The 18,380-nt window shown below is 44.2% G+C and overlaps 2 protein-coding genes and 2 non-coding genes across 6 annotated transcripts in view; 1 reads left to right on the top strand and 3 right to left on the bottom strand.

Moving 5' to 3' along the window:
• SRR (serine racemase) overlaps positions 1-8,755 on the top strand; it is a 23,541-nt gene extending 14,786 nt beyond the window's left edge. For 2 of the 3 annotated variants that reach the window (XM_047757948.1, XM_047757950.1), the window contains exons 2-8: positions 575-752; positions 3,813-3,939; positions 4,133-4,236; positions 5,643-5,762; positions 5,892-5,966; positions 6,441-6,650; positions 7,000-8,755. In XM_047757948.1, the coding sequence (XP_047613904.1) occupies positions 585-752; positions 3,813-3,939; positions 4,133-4,236; positions 5,643-5,762; positions 5,892-5,966; positions 6,441-6,650; positions 7,000-7,197 (1,002 nt within the window). In that variant the 5' untranslated portion in view covers positions 575-584 and the 3' untranslated portion in view covers positions 7,198-8,755. The remainder of the gene's footprint in view (positions 1-574; positions 753-3,812; positions 3,940-4,132; positions 4,237-5,642; positions 5,763-5,891; positions 5,967-6,440; positions 6,651-6,999) is intronic. The other variant, XM_047757949.1, reaches the window with a different exon arrangement.
• TSR1 (TSR1 ribosome maturation factor) lies at positions 5,998-18,333 on the bottom strand. Its single transcript, XM_047757943.1, has 15 exons — positions 18,205-18,333; positions 17,914-18,017; positions 17,383-17,602; positions 17,129-17,263; positions 16,309-16,733; positions 15,256-15,415; positions 14,670-14,827; positions 14,213-14,409; positions 12,826-12,988; positions 12,373-12,483; positions 11,538-11,670; positions 8,798-8,914; positions 8,041-8,181; positions 7,862-7,936; positions 5,998-7,735 (listed from the first exon to the last, which is right to left on the bottom strand). The coding sequence occupies exons 1-15, from the start codon at positions 18,299-18,301 to the stop codon at positions 7,557-7,559; spliced, it is 2,415 nt and encodes an 804-aa protein (XP_047613899.1). The 5' UTR covers positions 18,302-18,333; the 3' UTR covers positions 5,998-7,556.
• On the bottom strand, positions 11,306-11,399 carry LOC125115344 (small nucleolar RNA SNORD91 family). Its single transcript, XR_007132055.1, has one exon. It is a non-coding gene; the product is annotated as a small nucleolar RNA SNORD91 family (small nucleolar RNA).
• LOC125115345 (small nucleolar RNA SNORD91 family) lies at positions 12,141-12,233 on the bottom strand. Its single transcript, XR_007132056.1, has one exon. It is a non-coding gene; the product is annotated as a small nucleolar RNA SNORD91 family (small nucleolar RNA).
• Positions 18,334-18,380: the final 47 nt, after the last annotated feature.

The raw sequence follows: 18,380 nt of genomic DNA on the forward strand, positions 1-18,380 counted from the left end.
TTGCATTGTCACTGCAACAGTTCAGGTCTCTGCTCTGGGGCAGGTTTGATCCTTGGCCCAGGAACTTTTATACTCCAGGTGCAGCCAAAAAAAAAGACAAAAATGAACTTACCTATGTAACAGAGACAGACTCATAGCCATAGAGAACAATTTGTGGTTGCCAGATCCTTAACCTACTGAGCAGGGCCAAGAATCAAACCCGCATCCTCATGGATACTAGTCAGATTTGTTACTGCTGAGCCGCAATGGGAACTCCCCTTTTTTTTTTTTTTAAGATTTGTTTTTTTCTTTGGAGTAGTTTCACAGCAAAATCGATGGGAAAGTACAGAAATTTACCGTATAGTCCCTGACCTTATGCAAGCACAGCCTCCCCCATTATCAACATCCCCAGCCAGAGTGGTACATTTGTTACAGTTCAACCTATATTGACACATTTATTTCCACCAAAGTCCACAGTTTACATTATGGTTCATTCTTGGTGGTTTATATTCCATGGGTCTGCATTATGCATTTTCAAAAGTCTTTTCATTAAATACATTACCTAGGCTCGCTTTGACCCCTTTCTAATTCCTAGGTTTCAAACCATGTGTGCTCAGTACTGCATCTCCTTTGCTGATGTTGAAAAAGCGCACGTCAACATTCGAGATTTTATCCACCTCACACCAGTGCTAACAAGCTCCATTTTGAATCAAGTAACAGGGCGCAATCTTTTCTTCAAATGTGAACTCTTCCAGAAAACTGGATCTTTTAAGGTAACAATCCATTCTGATGGTGTGTCATGTTTCTTTTCAAACCATATCTCATATAAATTTATTTGATCCTTCTGGTCACCCAGTGAGGCAGGTAGAATTAATAAGTATCTTTTTATAGCTGAAGAAAGGGTTGTAGAAATTTTCCTTTGCTCAAGCTCTAGTTACCTAGCATCATGGTGTTGATGAGAGACACTTTTACACAATCTCAAAATTCCTTATAATTAAGGTGATCATATAATTTGCTGTCCAAAGGACATATCTGAGAATGAAAGGGGAACTTCTTTTTGACCATTCCCCAGGGGATGGAGAAGTTCCTGGGCCAGGAATTGAAATCACAGCTGTAACCAGAACCATTGATAGATACTTAATCCACTAAGCCACAAGAGAACCCCAAAAGGGGGAACCTCTAATGATTAAACAGACAAAGGACATCAACCTGGACATATGGGATCAACCTGTATATAGCCAAGTTTAATCATTCGTTGTTTTCAACCTGCTATTCGTTTACACCTTATGAATATAAAACATCGAAATCTAGTTAAACCCTTATATAACAAGATCTTTTTTCTACAAAATGTGTCAGTGCTTTTCATGCATAAGATAGATTTCTGTGGAGTTCCTGCTGTGGTGCAGCGAGTTAAAAATCCAGCGTTGTCTCTGCAGCAGCTCAGGTTGCTGCTGAAGTGTAGTTCCATCCCCAGCCCAGTGCAAGGTACAGCATTGCCACAGCTATGGCATAGGTGGAACCTGAGGCTTGGATTCGATCCCCGGCCCAAACTGTGGGTGCCTCCCACCAAAAAAAAAAAAAAAAGATTTCCGTGTGCTGATTGTTACCAGAATTTTGTGACCATTATTTGAACTTTAAGATCCATTAATGGAGTTTCCTGGTGGCCTGGTGGTTAAGTATATGGTGTTACCACTACTGTGGCTCTGGTTTGATCCCCAGCCCAAACTTTCACATGCCATGGGCAGGGGAAAAAAAAAAAAATCCATTCGGATATAAATCTAAAAGCTGCATTTTGCATTGTGCCTGGCAGGTACTAGTGTCCATTAAATTGTACTATTTAGGATCTCGGGAATTTAGTTTTCCACACACATTAACTGAGATTTTTTTTTTTCTTTTGTCTTTTTAGAGCTACATCAAAGCATATGTAGGTTTCCAGGCTAGGGGTCTAATCCGAGCTGTTGCTGCCAGCCTACACCACAGCCACAGCAATGCCAGATCCGAGCCACATCTTTGGCCTCCACCACAACTCATGGCAACGCTGGATCCTTAACCCACTGAGCAAGGCCAGGGATCAAACCGGCAACCTCATGGTTCCTAGTCGGATTCGTTTCTACTGCGCCACATTGGGAACTCTGAGAATTTTTATTTTAATCAAAACAAAAACCTTTCCATTCTCTTTTGCCTTTTGCATCTGCCATGGTTTGTTCTTTATTCATCGCACATCAATCTCGTGTTTTGACTAACTATACTAGGTGTATGTACAATAGGCCTTGCCCTTTATCCATATTTGCAGGGGAAAGCAAGTAAGTTGTGAAGGTTTTTTTTGTTGGTTTTTTTCTTGTTGGTGGTGGTTTTTTAATGGCTGCACCCACCAAGTTCCCAGGCCAGGGGTTGAATCCAAGTTGCAGCTGTAATCTATGCCACAGCTGCACAGCTGCAACAACACCAGATCCTTTAACCCACTGTGCCAGGCTGGGGATCAAACTCCTCTGCATCAACCCAAGCCACTGCAGTTGGATTTTTTTTTTCCCCTTCGGTCTTTTTGTCTTTTCTAGGGCCGCACCCGCAGCCGATAGAGGTTCCCAGGCCAAGGGTCCAGTTGGAGCTGTAGCCTCTGGCTTACACCACAGCTCACAGCAACTCTGGATCCTTAACCCACTGAGTGAGGCCAGGGATCGAACCTACAACCTCATGGATGCTAGTTGGGTTCGTTAACTGCTGAGCCACGACGGGAACTCCTGCAGTTGGATTCTTAACCCACTGGGCCACATCAGGAACTCTGAAAGGTATCTTAAGAGAGATACAAAGGCCATGGAAGGGAATGAAGTACCCAATTTTGCCTGGGAAAGTAAGGAAGTTGAACCAGGTGATGTTTGATCCAAGTTTTAGAGGATGAGTACTTTTAGCCAGATCAGGGTGTGGGTGGGAAAGAACACCAGGGAGAGGTGTCAGCATGCAGAGGGATACAGGGTGTGTGCTAACCTCACAGGAAGGAAACTAGAAGCAATTTAGGATGGGTCCAACAGTGACAGAAGTGTCAGATGTGTTTAGAAAGGCTGCAACTCGGAGTTCCCGTCGTGGCGCAGTGGTTAACGAATCCGACTAGGAACCATGAGGTTGCGGGTTCGGTCCCTGCCCTTGCTCAGTGGGTTAAGGGTCCGGCGTTGCCGTGAGCTGTGGTGTAGGTCGCAGATGCGGCTCAGATCCCTCGTTGCTGTGGGTCTGGCATAGGCCGGTGGCTACAGCTCCGATTCGACCCCTAGCCTGGGAATCTCCATATGCTTCGGGACCAAGAAATAGCAAAAAGACCAAAAAAAAAAAAAAAAGAAAGGCTGCAACTTGAGTTCCCACCGTGGGACAGCAGGTTAAGGATCTGGCATTGTCTCTGGTGGTGTGAGGGTTCATCCCTTGGCCTGTTCAGGGAGTGAAGCATCCAGGGTTGCTGCAGCTGTGGCGCAGGTCACAGCTGTGGCTCAGATTTGACCCCTGGCCTGTGAACTTCCATAGGATGCAGGTGCAGCCATTTAAATAATAATAATAATAAAAGGCTGCAAATTCTAAGAACTTGTACTTCAAAAAATAGGCAAAAAAGGTTAACATTTGTTTTTAAAAGATCACTTTCATAATCTAGTGGAACTATTAGATGAGAAAGATCCTTGAGGCAGGATCAGCTGAGGTTTGGTAACATCACGTTGAGAAACGAGGCCTCACCAGGTAGTAGCAAGGAAGAGGAACACGAGTTACTAGGAAGAAGAATCCTAAGATTTAGTGACAGACTGGATGTGCAGTGTTGGAAGAGTTAAATCAGATATATTAATTCACCTGTTTTCCAGATTCGTGGTGCCCTTAATGCAGTCAGAGGCTTGATTTCTGCCACTTCAGAAGAGAAGCCCAAAGCAGTTGTTACTCACAGCAGTGGAAACCACGGCCAGGCTCTCTCCTATGCTGCCAGATTGGAAGGTACTTGATTAATTTCTCAGGGTAAAGGACAGGATCATCAGAGAGACGTGGGAAAGTATCCTTAACTTTCAGTGAGATTAGTGATAGCTGTGGGAAGTCAATTTCCAAGTCCCTGATTACAAGCAAACTTAACAGAAGTTTCTACCCTAAGTTCTCTTGATTTCTACTAACTGAACGTGTTTCTCCCTCCCAGGGATTCCGGCTTATATTGTAGTGCCCCAAACAGCTCCCAACTGTAAAAAATTGGCAATACAAGCCTACGGAGCCTCTATAGTGTACAGTGGAAACAGTGATGAGGTAAGGAAGTGAGCCAGTGCTCTTAAGCTCCTCCACCTTAACAGCTTTCACTGTCAAATGAAACTCTGCTTCTTACCTGCTGGCTGTGGCTGGTCTCATTTGTTTCCTCTTCTGCTCTAAATGAGGGCACATCTGCTTTCTCTACCCACGCTCCCTTAGATGAACTCACGTCTTAGTTTAAAATACATACATGCTAACTCCAGCCCTGACCTTTGCTCTTAACCCAGACTTGTACATTACCACTTTTTTTTCTTTTTCTTTTTAGGGCCGCACCCGGGGTATATGGAAGCACAGTGGGGTAAAGGATGCTGCTGCCTAGGTAGGAGCTGCAGCTCATATTCAATCCCTTGCCTGGGAACTTTCCTATACCACCGGTGCAGCCATTAAAAAAAGAAAAAAAAAAAGGTTCTCTTTAGGGAGTTCCTGTTGTGGCAGAGTAGTTAACAAACCTGACTAGCATCCATGAGGACGCAGGTTCAATCCCTGGCCTTGCTTAGTGGGTTAAGGATCCAGTGTTGCTGTGGGCTATGGTGTAGGTCACACCACGGTTTGGATTCTGACTGACTGTGGCTGTGGCCGGCGCATATAGCTCCAATTCAACCCCTGGCCTGGGAACCTACATATAACGTGGGTGGGGCCCTAAAAAGACAAAAGACCGGGGGGGGGGGGGGAGTCATCTTTAACTCTTATACCCCACATCCAAATCTTTGTCCTACTTTCAAAACATCCCCATAATCCAACTACTTCTAACAGCCTCAACCACCACCACCCTTAAACCAGTATCAGTCCCCACCTGGTTCAGTAGCCACCTAACTGGTCTGTTTCCACGCTTGCTTGCCCCGCTAATCTTGTTCCCCAAAGAGCAACTGGAGCTATCCATTTAGTAAACCTGAACTTGCCTTTTGTCAACCCCAAATCCTCCAGTTGCCTCCCACTTCAAAGTGGAAACCAAAGTCCTTCTAATCCTCTATGGCCTAGATGAACTGGTCCATTATTCTCCTGATTTCATCGACACTCAACACCAACCACACTGACTTAGCAGTTTCTCAGAAAGCCAAGCACTCCTACTCTTTGGTCTTTGGCCTTGCTATTACTCTCTCCCTGGAATATTCTGGAGGTACACAGGACTTGTTCAAATCTATTAAAATGATTTTACCAGAGGCCCTTCCTGAGCACCCTATATAAAATAATTTTATTTTCCTCCGAAGCATTTAGACATACTATATATTTACTTATAGCCCACCCCTCCCCACCACATCAGCATAGAATCCCATCGGAATATGAGTGCAGGGACTGTTCTGTTCAGTTATATCCCGAGTACCGGAACAGTCTGGTGACTAAATTTAACTTGTTGGGAATGCTATTAAATACAAATAAAGTAAAGCTAAATTGATGTACTCTTTCAGTCCAGAGAAAATGTTGCAAAAAGAATTGTGGAAGAAACAGAAGGCACCATGGTACATCCCAATCAGGAGCCTGCAGTGATAGCTGGGCAGGGGACAATTGCCATGGAAGTGCTGAACCAGGTAAAAGCTTACCTCTTGTTTAGCTACTGGTAATGCTAAACAGTGGGTTTAAGGCTGTAGAACCAATTATTTTATATGCACACATAAAATTGGCTATTAATAGACTTATTTATATTCTTTTCACTAAAGCTCCCCTTGGTAGATGCACTGGTGGTACCGGTAGGAGGAGGAGGAATGGTTGCTGGAATAGCAATTACAGTGAAGGTGAGAAAACAGCTTCTGGAGGACTTCCCACTTCAGGCATAGAAGTTTATTTTAGATCATAGTACATTGTGAATATCTGCCCAACATTCCCTCCAAATTGCCATTCCTTTTCATCATCCCTTGGCACTTGAGTCAGAAGCCCCTTCTCTGCATCACCACTCCTTCCTTAATGAAAACTTTACAGCATAAAAGCAGTTACAATGAGTGGCAATCTCACAGTCCTTTCTTTGAATTCCATCTCATCAACCTACAATCCAAGTTGAGTTATTCTTTTCCCAAGTCACCAGCAGAACCAGCTGTGTTTTAGGTAACACATGGTGGAATCCAATTTAAAGTGCTCAAAGACCTGGTTTCCATTACATCAATTAAAAGACTCTTGGGCAGAAACGTGTTAATCGTACTGCCTACTTTACTTCAAGCATGCAGGCAAAATGCTTTGGCCAGTTGTAAGGTATCTAATATTCCTCTTCCTAGGCTCTGAGACCTAATGTGAAGGTATATGCTGCTGAACCCTTGAATGCAGATGACTGCTACCAGTCCAAACTGAAAGGAGAACTGATCCCCAATCCTCAACCTCCAGACACCATAGCAGATGGGGTCAAATCCAGCATTGGCCTAAACACCTGGCCTATCATAAGGGACCTTGTGGATGACGTCTTCACTGTCACAGAGGATGAAATTAAGGTGAGGCTCCAAGAGGTAAGGAAATAACAAAAGAATAGAGCAACTTATGCAAAAACCCTTCCCTTTGTAAGTAGCAACTCACCCACTGGGGACTTGACTAGGTGGTTTCATGAATGTGGGAGGGTGCCCTAGATGTATCAAGATAGTAGAAGTGTAGTTTGAATGGGCGGGGGGGGGGGGGGGGAGCAAGCAAGCCCTGCCCGTTTCACTGGCAAGCACAAACATACAGCAATAAGAAAATTCAGACTGGGCATATATTCTCATCTGGCCTTTAATTTAAAAGGCCAACCAACTAGGCTCTTTCCCCGGCTATCATTTTACTAATTCTTACTCCCTTCCATATTAACAGTCTGCAACCCAGCTGGTGTGGGAGAGGATGAAACTGCTTATTGAACCTACAGCTGGTGTTGGAGTGGCTGCTGTGCTGTCTCAGCATTTTCAAACAGTTTCCGCAGAAGTAAAGAACATTTGCATTGTGCTCAGTGGTGGAAATGTAGACTTAACCTCCCTAGCTTGGATGAGGCAGGCTGAAAAGCCAGCTCCTTAACATTCTGTTTCTGTTTAATATGTGCAAAAGGACAAAAAGGGATTCAATGTCTAGAATAGACACCTGGAAATTTTGTCTCCTGGTCACTGTCAACTTCCTAATCTTCCCCTCTTAAACACCTTTCAAACTCCTGATGGAGAATGGACATTTCAGTAAGATTTAATAGTTTTCAGACTAAGTAGGGATAGAAAAACATCGATACTTAACTGAGACACCTTGTTAAGGCTAAGAAAGTCTTCCGCAAAAAGGAGTAGAGACCCCTAAGCCTATGCAGAAAACAAACTGCCCAGTCACAACCTACGGGCTCCCACCCCCAGAGTGCTAACTGGTAGCAACAAGACAGAAGCCCACAGAATCCATTATTCCATGTCCTCTTCAGGTACTGTTGAAGAGATCTCATTTTTCACCCAAGGTACTGGATCCGGTACATATGGATCATAAGTCCATTTGGGGAAAACTCGTTTATAGAGGTTCATCAGTACTGTGTCCTGAGATTTTAGCTTCCCATCAAAACTGCACTTCATGTGGCCATGAGTACCTAGAAAGAAAACAGAGCTAGTTAAATTAAAACAGAACAATTTTAAAGCAGTGGCCTTTTAACCCAATAATCATTTAGTAGCACTGGGGAAATCTAAACAAGATCCCAAATCCCACATTCTCTTACCTAAAGGCTCCTTGATGTGTCCCCTACGTCCCCACTTTGTTCTCAGTTCCACTGGTTTAAACCACAGCACATCCTCTTAGAATGAAACACACACAGAAGACCAAGATGAAACATTTACCCACAAAATTAAACCCAACCTCACCCCACAGAGGAAGCCAGACCCCGTCCTTCACACCTACCTCTGCTGAAGAACATGTAACGCACCACGGCCATCTTAGTAAAAATTTTAAAAGGATGACCACTCAGAACAACTCTCTTGATGACCATTCTGTCTGGATCCACTGACAATAGATGGCCTGTGGCAATGAGACTGTGCATTCCTAAGGGGCAAAGGCAGAGGGGCAGGAAGTCTATTAAGTCAAAGCCTTCATTCAGCGTCCAGTCTATTTAAAGACCTGTGCAAGATCTTTGAAAAATCTTTTTTTTCCCCTTAATGGCTGTACTCACGGCATATGGAAGTTCCTAGGCCAGGGACTAAATCCGAGTTGCAGCTACTGTGCCAGATTGGGTATGGAACCCATGCCTCCTCAGCAACCAAAGCTGCTAAAGTCAGATTCTTAACCTACTGTGCCACAGCAGGAATCCCCTTTTTCCCTTCCTTCCTTCTTTCTTTTTTAAAAAATTCAGGACATCTTAAGGAAGGGATATACTATGCTGCCCTCCTGGGTCCATGGCAAAGATGACTACGTGACATGCCTGCTGAGCCTGTCCTCAGAACCTACCCTAAATATAGCAGCCTCTACCAATTAGCCAAGGTTTGCAAACAAGATAAAACCTTATTTGTCATCCCTGCCTCAGACCCACTCTGAGGCTGAGATTCAGACATTTTGAAAACAACCATTACCTTCTTTGTACCATTGTGCTCCCAAATGTAAATAAAGCAGTTTAAACTTATTAAGACTTGCAGGCCTATTTATCTCTGTGAACTCAACTTACCATTGCTGTTTTGTTTGAAAAGCAGCACAGATGCAGGAGGAAAGGTGATTGGGGCATATACTGTCACCACCAGGGCCATGTCAGCAGTCAAGAATCTCTGAAATTTATGTTTATCCGCTGCCATAATAGAGGTTAAAAAATAAAAACCAAAAAGTAATTTGAGAAACGATAGATAATCCAGAGGCCTATTATGACTGCAACTCTTAAACCTAAGGCAACTAGTGTTTCTTTATCCCACAAGTTTTCCAAATATCTTCTGGCCTCAATACAACTGAAAGATACAACTCAATCCTATCAGAGTGATTTTTCAACTGGAGGCAGAATCTTGGAGCTTGAACAAAAAAGTTTTTCAGGTGACTCTGATACCCATCACTTCTACCTCATTTGAGAATCAGTGCTTTATAGCAAAGCACCCCACTAACTCAACAGCTCTTAGTCTTGAGCAAGGACTGGCATACATTTCTATGAAGTGTCAGATAGTAATTATTTTAGGCTTTGTTCCAACTAATCAACTCTGTCATTGTAGCACAAAAAAGCACAGACAATACATTTTTAAAAATTAAATTTAAAAATACAACTGTGGGAGTTCCCGTCGTGGCGCAGTGGTTAACGAATCCGACTAGGAACCATGAGGTTGCGGGTTGGGTCCCTGCCCTTGCTCAGTGGGTTAACGATCCGGCGTTGCCGTGAGCTGTGGTGTAGGTTGCAGACGCGGCTTGGATCCCACGTTGCTGTGGCTCTGGTGTAGGCCGGTGGCTACAGCTCCGATTGGACCCCTAGCCTGGGAACCTCCATATGCCTCGGGAGCGGCCCAAGAAATAGCAACAACAACAACAACAACAACAACAAAAAAGACAAAAAAAAACAATACAACTGTGTTCTAACAAATCTTTAACCTCTGATGATAAGGATGTCTACATCTTATTTTTACCTTCAATGAAAACCACCCCGTTTTTAATACTAAAATTATAGGGCAATAAAATTTTTTTGTTTGTTTTTTTAGGGCCACACCCATGGCATATGGAGGTTCCCAGGCTAGGGGTTGAATCCAAGCTGTAGCTGCTGGCCTACACCACAGCTCCCGGCAATGGCAGATCCTTATTAACCCACTGAATGAAGCCAGGGATCAAACCTGCATCCTCGGAGTTCCTGTTGTGGCGCAGTGGTTAACGAATCCAACTAGGAACCATGAGGTTTCGGGTTTGGTCCCGCCCTTGCGTAGTGGGTTGGGGATCTGGCATTGCCGTGAGCTGTGGTGTGGGTCGCAGATGCGGCTAGGATCCTGTGTTGCTGTGGCTCTGGCATAGGCCGGTGGCTACAGCTCTGATTCGACCCCTAGCCTGGGAGCCTCCATACGCTGCCGGGAGTGGCCCAAGAAATGGCAAAAAGACAAAAAAAACAAAAAACTGTATCCTCATGGATACAGGTCAGATTTGTTTCCGCTGAGCCATGAAAGGAACACTGCAATAAAAATTTTTTTAAGGCAAAGTGAAATTAATCCCTCTTTTTTTTGTTTTCCCCCTTTTTATAGCCACACCTGTGGCACATGGAAGTTTCCGGGCTAGGGGTTGAATTGGAGCTGCAGCTACAAGGCCTACGCCATAGCCATAGCAAAACCAGATCCCAGCCACATCTGCTACTTGTGGCAATGCTGGATCCTTAACCCACTGAAGCCTGCATCTTCACAGAGACAATGTTAAGGTTCTTAACCCACTGAGCAACAGGAAGTTCTAATCCCTCATTTAGACAGCATGGCAGGTGAGAAAAGAAATCATCTAAGAGCTCCTGCTATGGCGCAGTGGGTTGGAATCCAACTGCAGCAGCTTGCATTGTTGCAGAGGCTCGGGTTCCATCCCTGGTCTAGTGAAATTTTTTCTTTTTTGCTTTTTAGGGCTGCATCCATGCCATATGGCAGTTCCCAGGCTACAGGCAGAATCAGAATCACAGCTGCCAGCCTATACCACAGCCACAACAACTCGGGATCCGAGCTGCGCCTGCAACCTACACCACAACTCACGGCAACGCCAGATCCTTAAGCCACTGTGCAAGGCCAGGGATCAAACCCATGTCCTCATGTATACCAGTCGGCTTCCTTACTGCTGAGCCACGATGGAACTTCACCATAAAATTTTTTTCAAAAATCAATTACCCAGAGCATCCATTAATACTGTCTTCATCATCTTCCTCTGGCCACTGCCGAGAGTGTACAGGAAATGTTCAGAAACCCTGGAGTTAGTACAAACACGTTCCTGCTCCTAATGTGTAAGATTACAAGCTTTTTCTTTTTTTTTTTTTCATAAAAGTGTCCCTGGTCATCACTCTCCAAATTCTCACACAGTTTCAACATCTCAGAAGCCACACTCCTCTGCTTTTGCTTTGCTCAATCGTCGCCACCCTTAGCCTTCACCCATACTGCCACCGGCACATTGGATGCCAAGGGTTCCATGACACACCATTTCTAGAAAGCCGCCGACTCCTATTCAAAACCTACTCCCAAACAGATACTCATGGCAGAGAAGCCTCAGAACCACACAGAGGTTGCATCACTGGGATGCTTCAGACAGGTTCAGACATTTAAATGGAAACATCATTGGCTCCTAAACCAGAGTACTCAAAATAACTCTAACCCAGAGTCAGAGAGTTTGAAATGATATGTTGTGCATCCCCTCCACCCCCCAAGCCATAGTCCCTTAAAAGACAGTAAGATGGACAAGAACTCAGAAACTTCCCCACTGCTTACCTGCAGTGTGCTGAGAGAATAAAGGTGAGGCTCGGAAGCGCCTGAATCCACAGTGGAAGATCAGCTCCTCTTTAGCTTTTATGGGTTCGGTGTTGCCAGGGTGACGGCTTACCACCATATTAAGTACTGACATCTGGGGACCAAGTAGAAAAACAGAACTTCATGTCAGGAATAGAATAGTCTAACCTGAAAGAAGGCAAACCAAACCAGCAGATTAGATTTACTCTAAAACCCAACAATACTAATTTACAGTGGATTGTAGATGATGAGACAGGTTCATCTTTTACCAAGAACTGGCATTCAAACTGAAAATAGGCTGGTTTTCAGAGCTTTCATGTACCTGCTATGCTGGCTGACCTTCCCATGTTGAAAGTGCAAGAGCTCAACATCTGCCACAAAATCAGTACCACAAGTTACCCACCACACACTTCAAAACTACACTCATTCAAGACCCTTTCTTGCCTCAAGCCTTACACTGAACAAGGCCAGAGCTCTCACATACATGACTACTGGACACCAAGAGAAAAGACATCTGCACCTTGGCATAAACTGTTTTTTTTTTTATGGCTGCCAAACCTTGATTAAAACCTGATCTGACAACATACTTAGAGAAGTCTCAGAACCACACAGATCACATCACTGAGATGCGTCAGACAGGTTCAGACATGTTGGGTAAAGCCATCATCGACTTCTGTTATCTTCAGACTCTTTCTCATAAAGACAGACTTTCTGCATCCCAATAAGCAAAATGTCAGTCATGTAAAATTTTAGACTGCCAGACAAAATTGGCTGGAAAGTGTTGTAATTCCCCATTTCCCCCGAGACACTAACTCACCTTCTGTTCATGAGGTAGTAAAGAAAACGCAATCAAGGGTGCTCCTCGCTTGAAGTGTTCAACCACTGACATAGGAACTTCAGAGACATGAAGCGTGACATACCAGCCCACCTGCCAGAAGAAAGCAGAAAACAATCATGCAGTTACCCTTAAGGTCTCAACGATAATGAAACATTTCTCCAAATACGTTAAAAGCCTCTTAAGACTACCATAAAGCCAGTCCTCATCCTTCCACATTAATTGCCTTTCACATGTTTCAACTACCCAGATTATGCTTTTTCAGTTAACAACTCTGATATCTCTTCGTTCCCAGCATCACTCTTAGCAGTGACGCAGGAGCTCCTCTAATTATGCTATGGGCAGCACAAAGCTGATTAAGGTACTCGCGTTAATAGAAGGAAAAAAGGAAGGAAAAAAAGGAAATTATAGGGATGAACAAAGGAAAGCAGCCACCTCAGCTCCTTCAACCTCTTTTTCTTCAATCTCTTTAAAGATGCGTCTCCTAGTATTAAGAAAGTTCTGAAACTGAAAGATTCGAGCATAATCTGGAGGAAGGTTTTCCTTAGGATCCCATGGAGATGTCCGGAAGCTCTTGAGACCTCTGTATTTCTGAAACCTAGGATATAGAATAGAAAACATTTTAAAGAAACTAATAGTCAAATTTACACGATGCTACTTAACCCTTTCAACCCACTCATCTCTTAAAATGGTGCAATGGAAAAAAAAAAAAAAAAAGGAGTTCCGTCGTGGCTCAGTAGTAACAAACCAGACTAATATCCATAACGATAGGAATTCAATCCCGGGCCTCACTCAGTGGGTCAGGGATCCAGGGTTGCTGTGAGCTGCAGTGTAGGTCAAAGACCCAGCTCAGATTCTGTGTTGCTGTGGCTATGGCGTAGGCCAGCAGTTATAGCTCCAATTCAAACCCTACCCTGGGAATTTCCATATGCTGCATCTACGGCCCTAAAAAGCAAAAATAAATAAATAAATAAAACGGTGCAATGGATTGGTGGTATCACTGCAACACCAGGTTGCAGGTTCAAACCTCAGCCTAGTACAGCAGGTTAGGGATCCAGCGTTGTCTCTGCAACAGCATGGGTTCCATCCCTGGCCTGGTGCAGTGGCTTAAGGATCTGGTGGTGCTGCCCCAACAGCTTGGATTCAATCCCTGGCTCTGGAATTTCCATATGCTAAGGGTGCAGCCTAAATAAATAAATAACTATGGCTTAAATAACTATGGTTTAAGAAGAAAAAAAAAAAAAACAGAATGGCTAAGGCTCTAGCTTAAGAGAAGTCACTATCTCTCAAAGTAACCTAACAGCCTAAGTCAGGACCACCCCCTAAAACAGCTTGTAACAAGTATTTCAGAACCAAACCCCAATGGCTTCCTGGTGCCTATCAGGGGAGTGGCTGTTTACTCTAACAAGGTCCTTGATAAAAGCCTTACCTCTCTAATATCCAACATAAACTCTGGGGCTTTAGTCACTCACTGTTAGATCAGACAGGAACATCTCCATCTTCACTCGTTCATTCTCCCTCTTCTACCCAAACTTCTCCAAATTTTCAAGTGCTACATACTTTAATCTTAGCTCTAAAGGAAACGTTTGCTAATTAACCGTAATATTTCTCCTGCGTTAAAGTACTGTAACATTATCAGTTTGTACTACAGTCTGGCATGTGAATATGTATTAGGGTTTCCTGTGTGTCTTACCTTCCCCTATAGTGTTAGCCCTTCAGGAGCAAGAACAATGTGTTTTTCTTCTTTTACACACATGGACATAGTTCTGAGGCACGTGAAGTTTTAAATAAAAACATACTGATTTCAGACTTGTTGACTGACCGAATTCTAGCAGCCACATCACGTGGGGTATCTACTTCATCTGGAAACATCTCTTCCAGTCTTTCTTGTTTATACTTCTCCAGCATTTTTTCCTCAACCTCTTCATCCACTTTCTCATCATAGAGATCATCACGCACAGACTCTCCCACAGTCATCGTTTCACAGTCCTCCTCCTCTTCTTTTTCACTACCCTCATCCTGTAGAATGAAGGATTTCAAGTTCAGAGGAAACCCACTTCTCTACCTTAAAGGCCATTAAGCCAAAGATAATTTTACTGGATACCCAGCCCAAACCAACAGCAATTCTCGTAGAGAATAAGTTATAAAATGAAGACTCGTTCCTGGCAACTACAAAGTCATTCCTCAGAAACTGACCCCACATACACCTTCAGGTCAGGACTGCACCTGGCCTTGCAGTTGCGGCTGTACAGAAGTTGCCCAAGGGCCCGTGTCCTTACCTGAGAGTCTTCTTCCATAAAATCCTCATGTTCTCTATCATCATACTCATCTCCTTCCCCACCACTTTCGCCATCCTCATCCAAAATCCATTCAGCCTGATAAGCGGATGTTCCTTTGGGAACCTTTTTTACCATCTTGGAACTTTCCTTCAGTAAGTCTGTAAAAGCCCAAAGGAGTCAAGTAAATTATGGGCCTCCTTCCCTCTATTACTCTGGGTATTCTCACATAGGTAAGATACTAAATATTGCTAGGAACTCTGGCAGGCACTATGAGTAGAACAGACTACTTCCAAATTTAGTTCAGCTGCCTCAGAACTAATAATACCTGCACAGCTAAATAAGTCTTAAAATTAATCAGAAGTCGTTAATCTCTTCATTAGAAAACAGTAACAAGTAATTTTGAGAAACGGAGTAAAACTGTGTCCAGTGTTTGCTTAGTGCAAACATCCAGCCTTTGGAGGTGAGAGAAGACAGATCCTGAAATTATTTCCTCATCCCACTCTGCCATATAGGGTCCTCACTGTGAGCAGCTAGATAAACCCCACGATTCTAGGCCCAATGAATCTCAAAGTCTGCCAATACCAACCCTGTGCCTCACTCAGCTCCTCCTCCGTGGGCCAGGTCTGTTCACCCTCCATTGGATCTGGGATAACTTCTGTTAGCAAAGATTCTTGTTTATCAGGGTCTGCCTTCATTAGGACCTTAAGGTCTTCTTCCATATCAGCTACAGCATCTGCAGCACAAATCTGAAAACAAACAGATGATGGTCAAACACTAGCCCAAAATCTACTAAATCTAACATTACGATCAGAAAGATCTAGAAATAACCCAAACCTCAAATAGAACAGAAAGCCAAACCTTGTCAAAAATTTTCAAGTTTCATGTTAACCTCTATTCATTAGACTACTCTTCCATCTCTTTTCAACTAATAAATCATACTCACCCTTCTCAATAACTGGCTCAGATTTGATCTCTTCCGTGAGGCCTGCCATTCTACTGTCTCATCTTCCACTACAGGTGTATACCTCAACCACACTTTCGCAATCTTTACTTCACAGGTGTTTGCCATTTTTTTCTGACCCAATTAAACCGGCTAAGGAAGGAGACTACAGCCTGGGTGTATCTTCTACAAACTCAGAGCCCACTGCTATCTATGCAAGGCATCTACAAAGTGCTGGATAAGTATGCGATACGTCAACCTGTTTGTAGTTGACCGTTGCCTTCTTCTGAACTAGCATTTACCTCCAGGGACTAGTGGAGTTGTGCAGGTGTGCAAACACATTGCCTTCTTTGAAGTTAGTTTCCACTCTGTGTCAACTTATAAATTTACAATATGCAGTCTTTTAAGAAAACAATCTTGGAATTCCTGTTGTGGTTCAGCATTAATGAATCCAACTAAGATCCATGAGGACACACATTCGATCCCTGGCCCCACTCAGTGGGTTAAGGATCTGGGGTTGCTGTCAGATGTGCTGTAGGTCAAAGATAGGTCTCGGATCTGGTGTTGCTGTGGTGTAGGCTGACAGCTGCAGCAGCTCCAATTTGACCCCTAGCCTGGGAACTTCCATATGCCATGGATGTGGCCCTAAAAAGAAGGTGGGGGGTGGGGGTTAGGCACGGGGAAGAATACCAATCTTACCTCCATTGCCATGTCTGGGTCCTTCGGAGACTTGATAACTCTAGGATTTAAAGGGAAAGGGTCCATAGGGGCATCTATCTGTTGCATCTGGAAATCACCATGTCCAATAATATGCAGCAAGCTATTTACATTCAGAGCCTGTCCACGAACATAGCCTGAGATTTTCAAGGTGCCCACCAAGTTATTCTCTTCACTAGGCACAAAGTCAGCAGCATGAGCAAATAGGTAAGCTCGCCGATCTCGAAAGGCAAGATGCCGCTGCTTCTGGTTGGCCAACTGCCTGAGCAGCATCCCTGCTTCCTGCTGAGTATCTAACAGGAGGAGTTTGTCATCAGGAAAGCGTTTCTCCACTGCTTTACTTAACTTCTTTCTGGCATCTGTTTGTTTCTTTGGCGGGAGGCCAGAAACTCCCTGGACGGCCAATGCTGTGAGTGAAAGAAAAAGGGCTTTGTGACTTGTTGCTTCACTATATCAAAATCCCCCCTTCAGTTCACAAACATGCTAACTTATGAACCAGAGATAACTGAGTAACCCCACACTCAGCTACCCTAAAAAATTTTCACAGTAAAACCAAACTTCCTATTCTTCTTCCTCTAGGCAAAGGGCAGTCCAGAAATAAAAAAGCAACTTGATTGAGATTAAAAAAAAAACAAACAAAACAAAACCTGCAAATAATGGACCAAATTTAGGCCATACATGTACAACACACAATCAGCTGAATACAACCTCCCAATTGTATCAAGCATCAGGCAAATGAAAGGTGCACAGTAAGTGTTAATTAACTTCCTTCTTTGCCCTCCAATATTTCCAACTCACTTACTATAAGTTGGAAGGCCCTGAGCAAAGAGGCAGGAAAGGCAGTAATCCCCGGTGCTATCCCAGCCTTCCAGTGGATCAAGGAGGAACAGGATGGTATCAGCCACTTTAGCCATGTCTAACACAGTATGCAGGTCCCCTATAAAAAGAAGACAAAAATCGGTAAGAAATAGAAATTGACAACAGTACATTATACAAAAAAAATAGTACCAATGATACTCAAAACATAAAATACAAAATATTGTTGTATACTCTAACCTGGCCTTGCAGATGTGAAAAACCACCGATGTTTCAAGCGGGGACATAACAGCATAAAACTATGAGTGCTTCCCCATTCTTTCAAGTGTACTGTTCCAGTGTCCCTATCCTGAAGCAGGCGAAAGGCCTCTGGCAGGGAAACCCTGCTGTGCAGGGGCACCACCAGTACCTGATGAGGAGGGCCATCCTTGCTGCCAAGCTGTCTCTTTTCTGCCAAAACCTGAGGACAGAAAGGATCAAGAGAACATCTCTATGTTCCAGTATTGCATTTCCAACAATAGGGATGTCCACCCCTACTCTCCAACCAGTATCTCTTGTAAAACGTATCATGTATGCCAAGGGGGTGGGCAGGAACTAAAAATAAAGCAAAGAAAGCTCTAGCATGAGTCTGGGCCTGCATGCCTGACATGTGCTGTAGGGTTACTCTCCATCCCCCGCCCCTTCCCAGGGTCACATTTTCTAGTTTTTCAGACATTATCCGCTCAGAAAGGTTGTGAAGCCACACTATTCCCCAATCCCCACTCCTCTCACCGCCTCCTTTTTCTGCTTTCGGAGCTGGCTGGCGCGATGCCTCTGGTCTACTCTGCTAAGATCTTTTCTCACCTTCTTGCTTAGAGTTTTCAGAGCTAGACGACCTAGAAGGATATTAGAAAGGACTCTTGGGCAAAGGCACTAGCAGAAGACCAAGAAAAGGGACCCCCCCTCCGCCCTTAGAGCCTTTGCGCAGGCTTCAGGCCGGAGGTAGGAGGTAAATTCTGGGCATGGAGAGAAGTAGTTAATGTCGACCAAACAGCCCTTCTTCCTTCAACCCTATCTTCTCACCCTTGCCGTCCCGCTGCGCGGACCCACGACCACGATGCCGCCCGCCTTTGTGAGCTTTATTCTGCTGCTTGAGCGGTCCGGAGCGATGGGCCGCCATGCTGCCGCTCACATGTACCAAGTCAGCACTACTTCCGGAACAGGCCGAACGCTTCCGGCCCCCTCAGTGGGGGCGTGTC

The sequence above is a fragment of the Phacochoerus africanus genome, chromosome 14, assembly GCF_016906955.1.
Source record: "Phacochoerus africanus isolate WHEZ1 chromosome 14, ROS_Pafr_v1, whole genome shotgun sequence".
Lineage (NCBI taxonomy): Eukaryota > Metazoa > Chordata > Mammalia > Artiodactyla > Suidae > Phacochoerus > Phacochoerus africanus.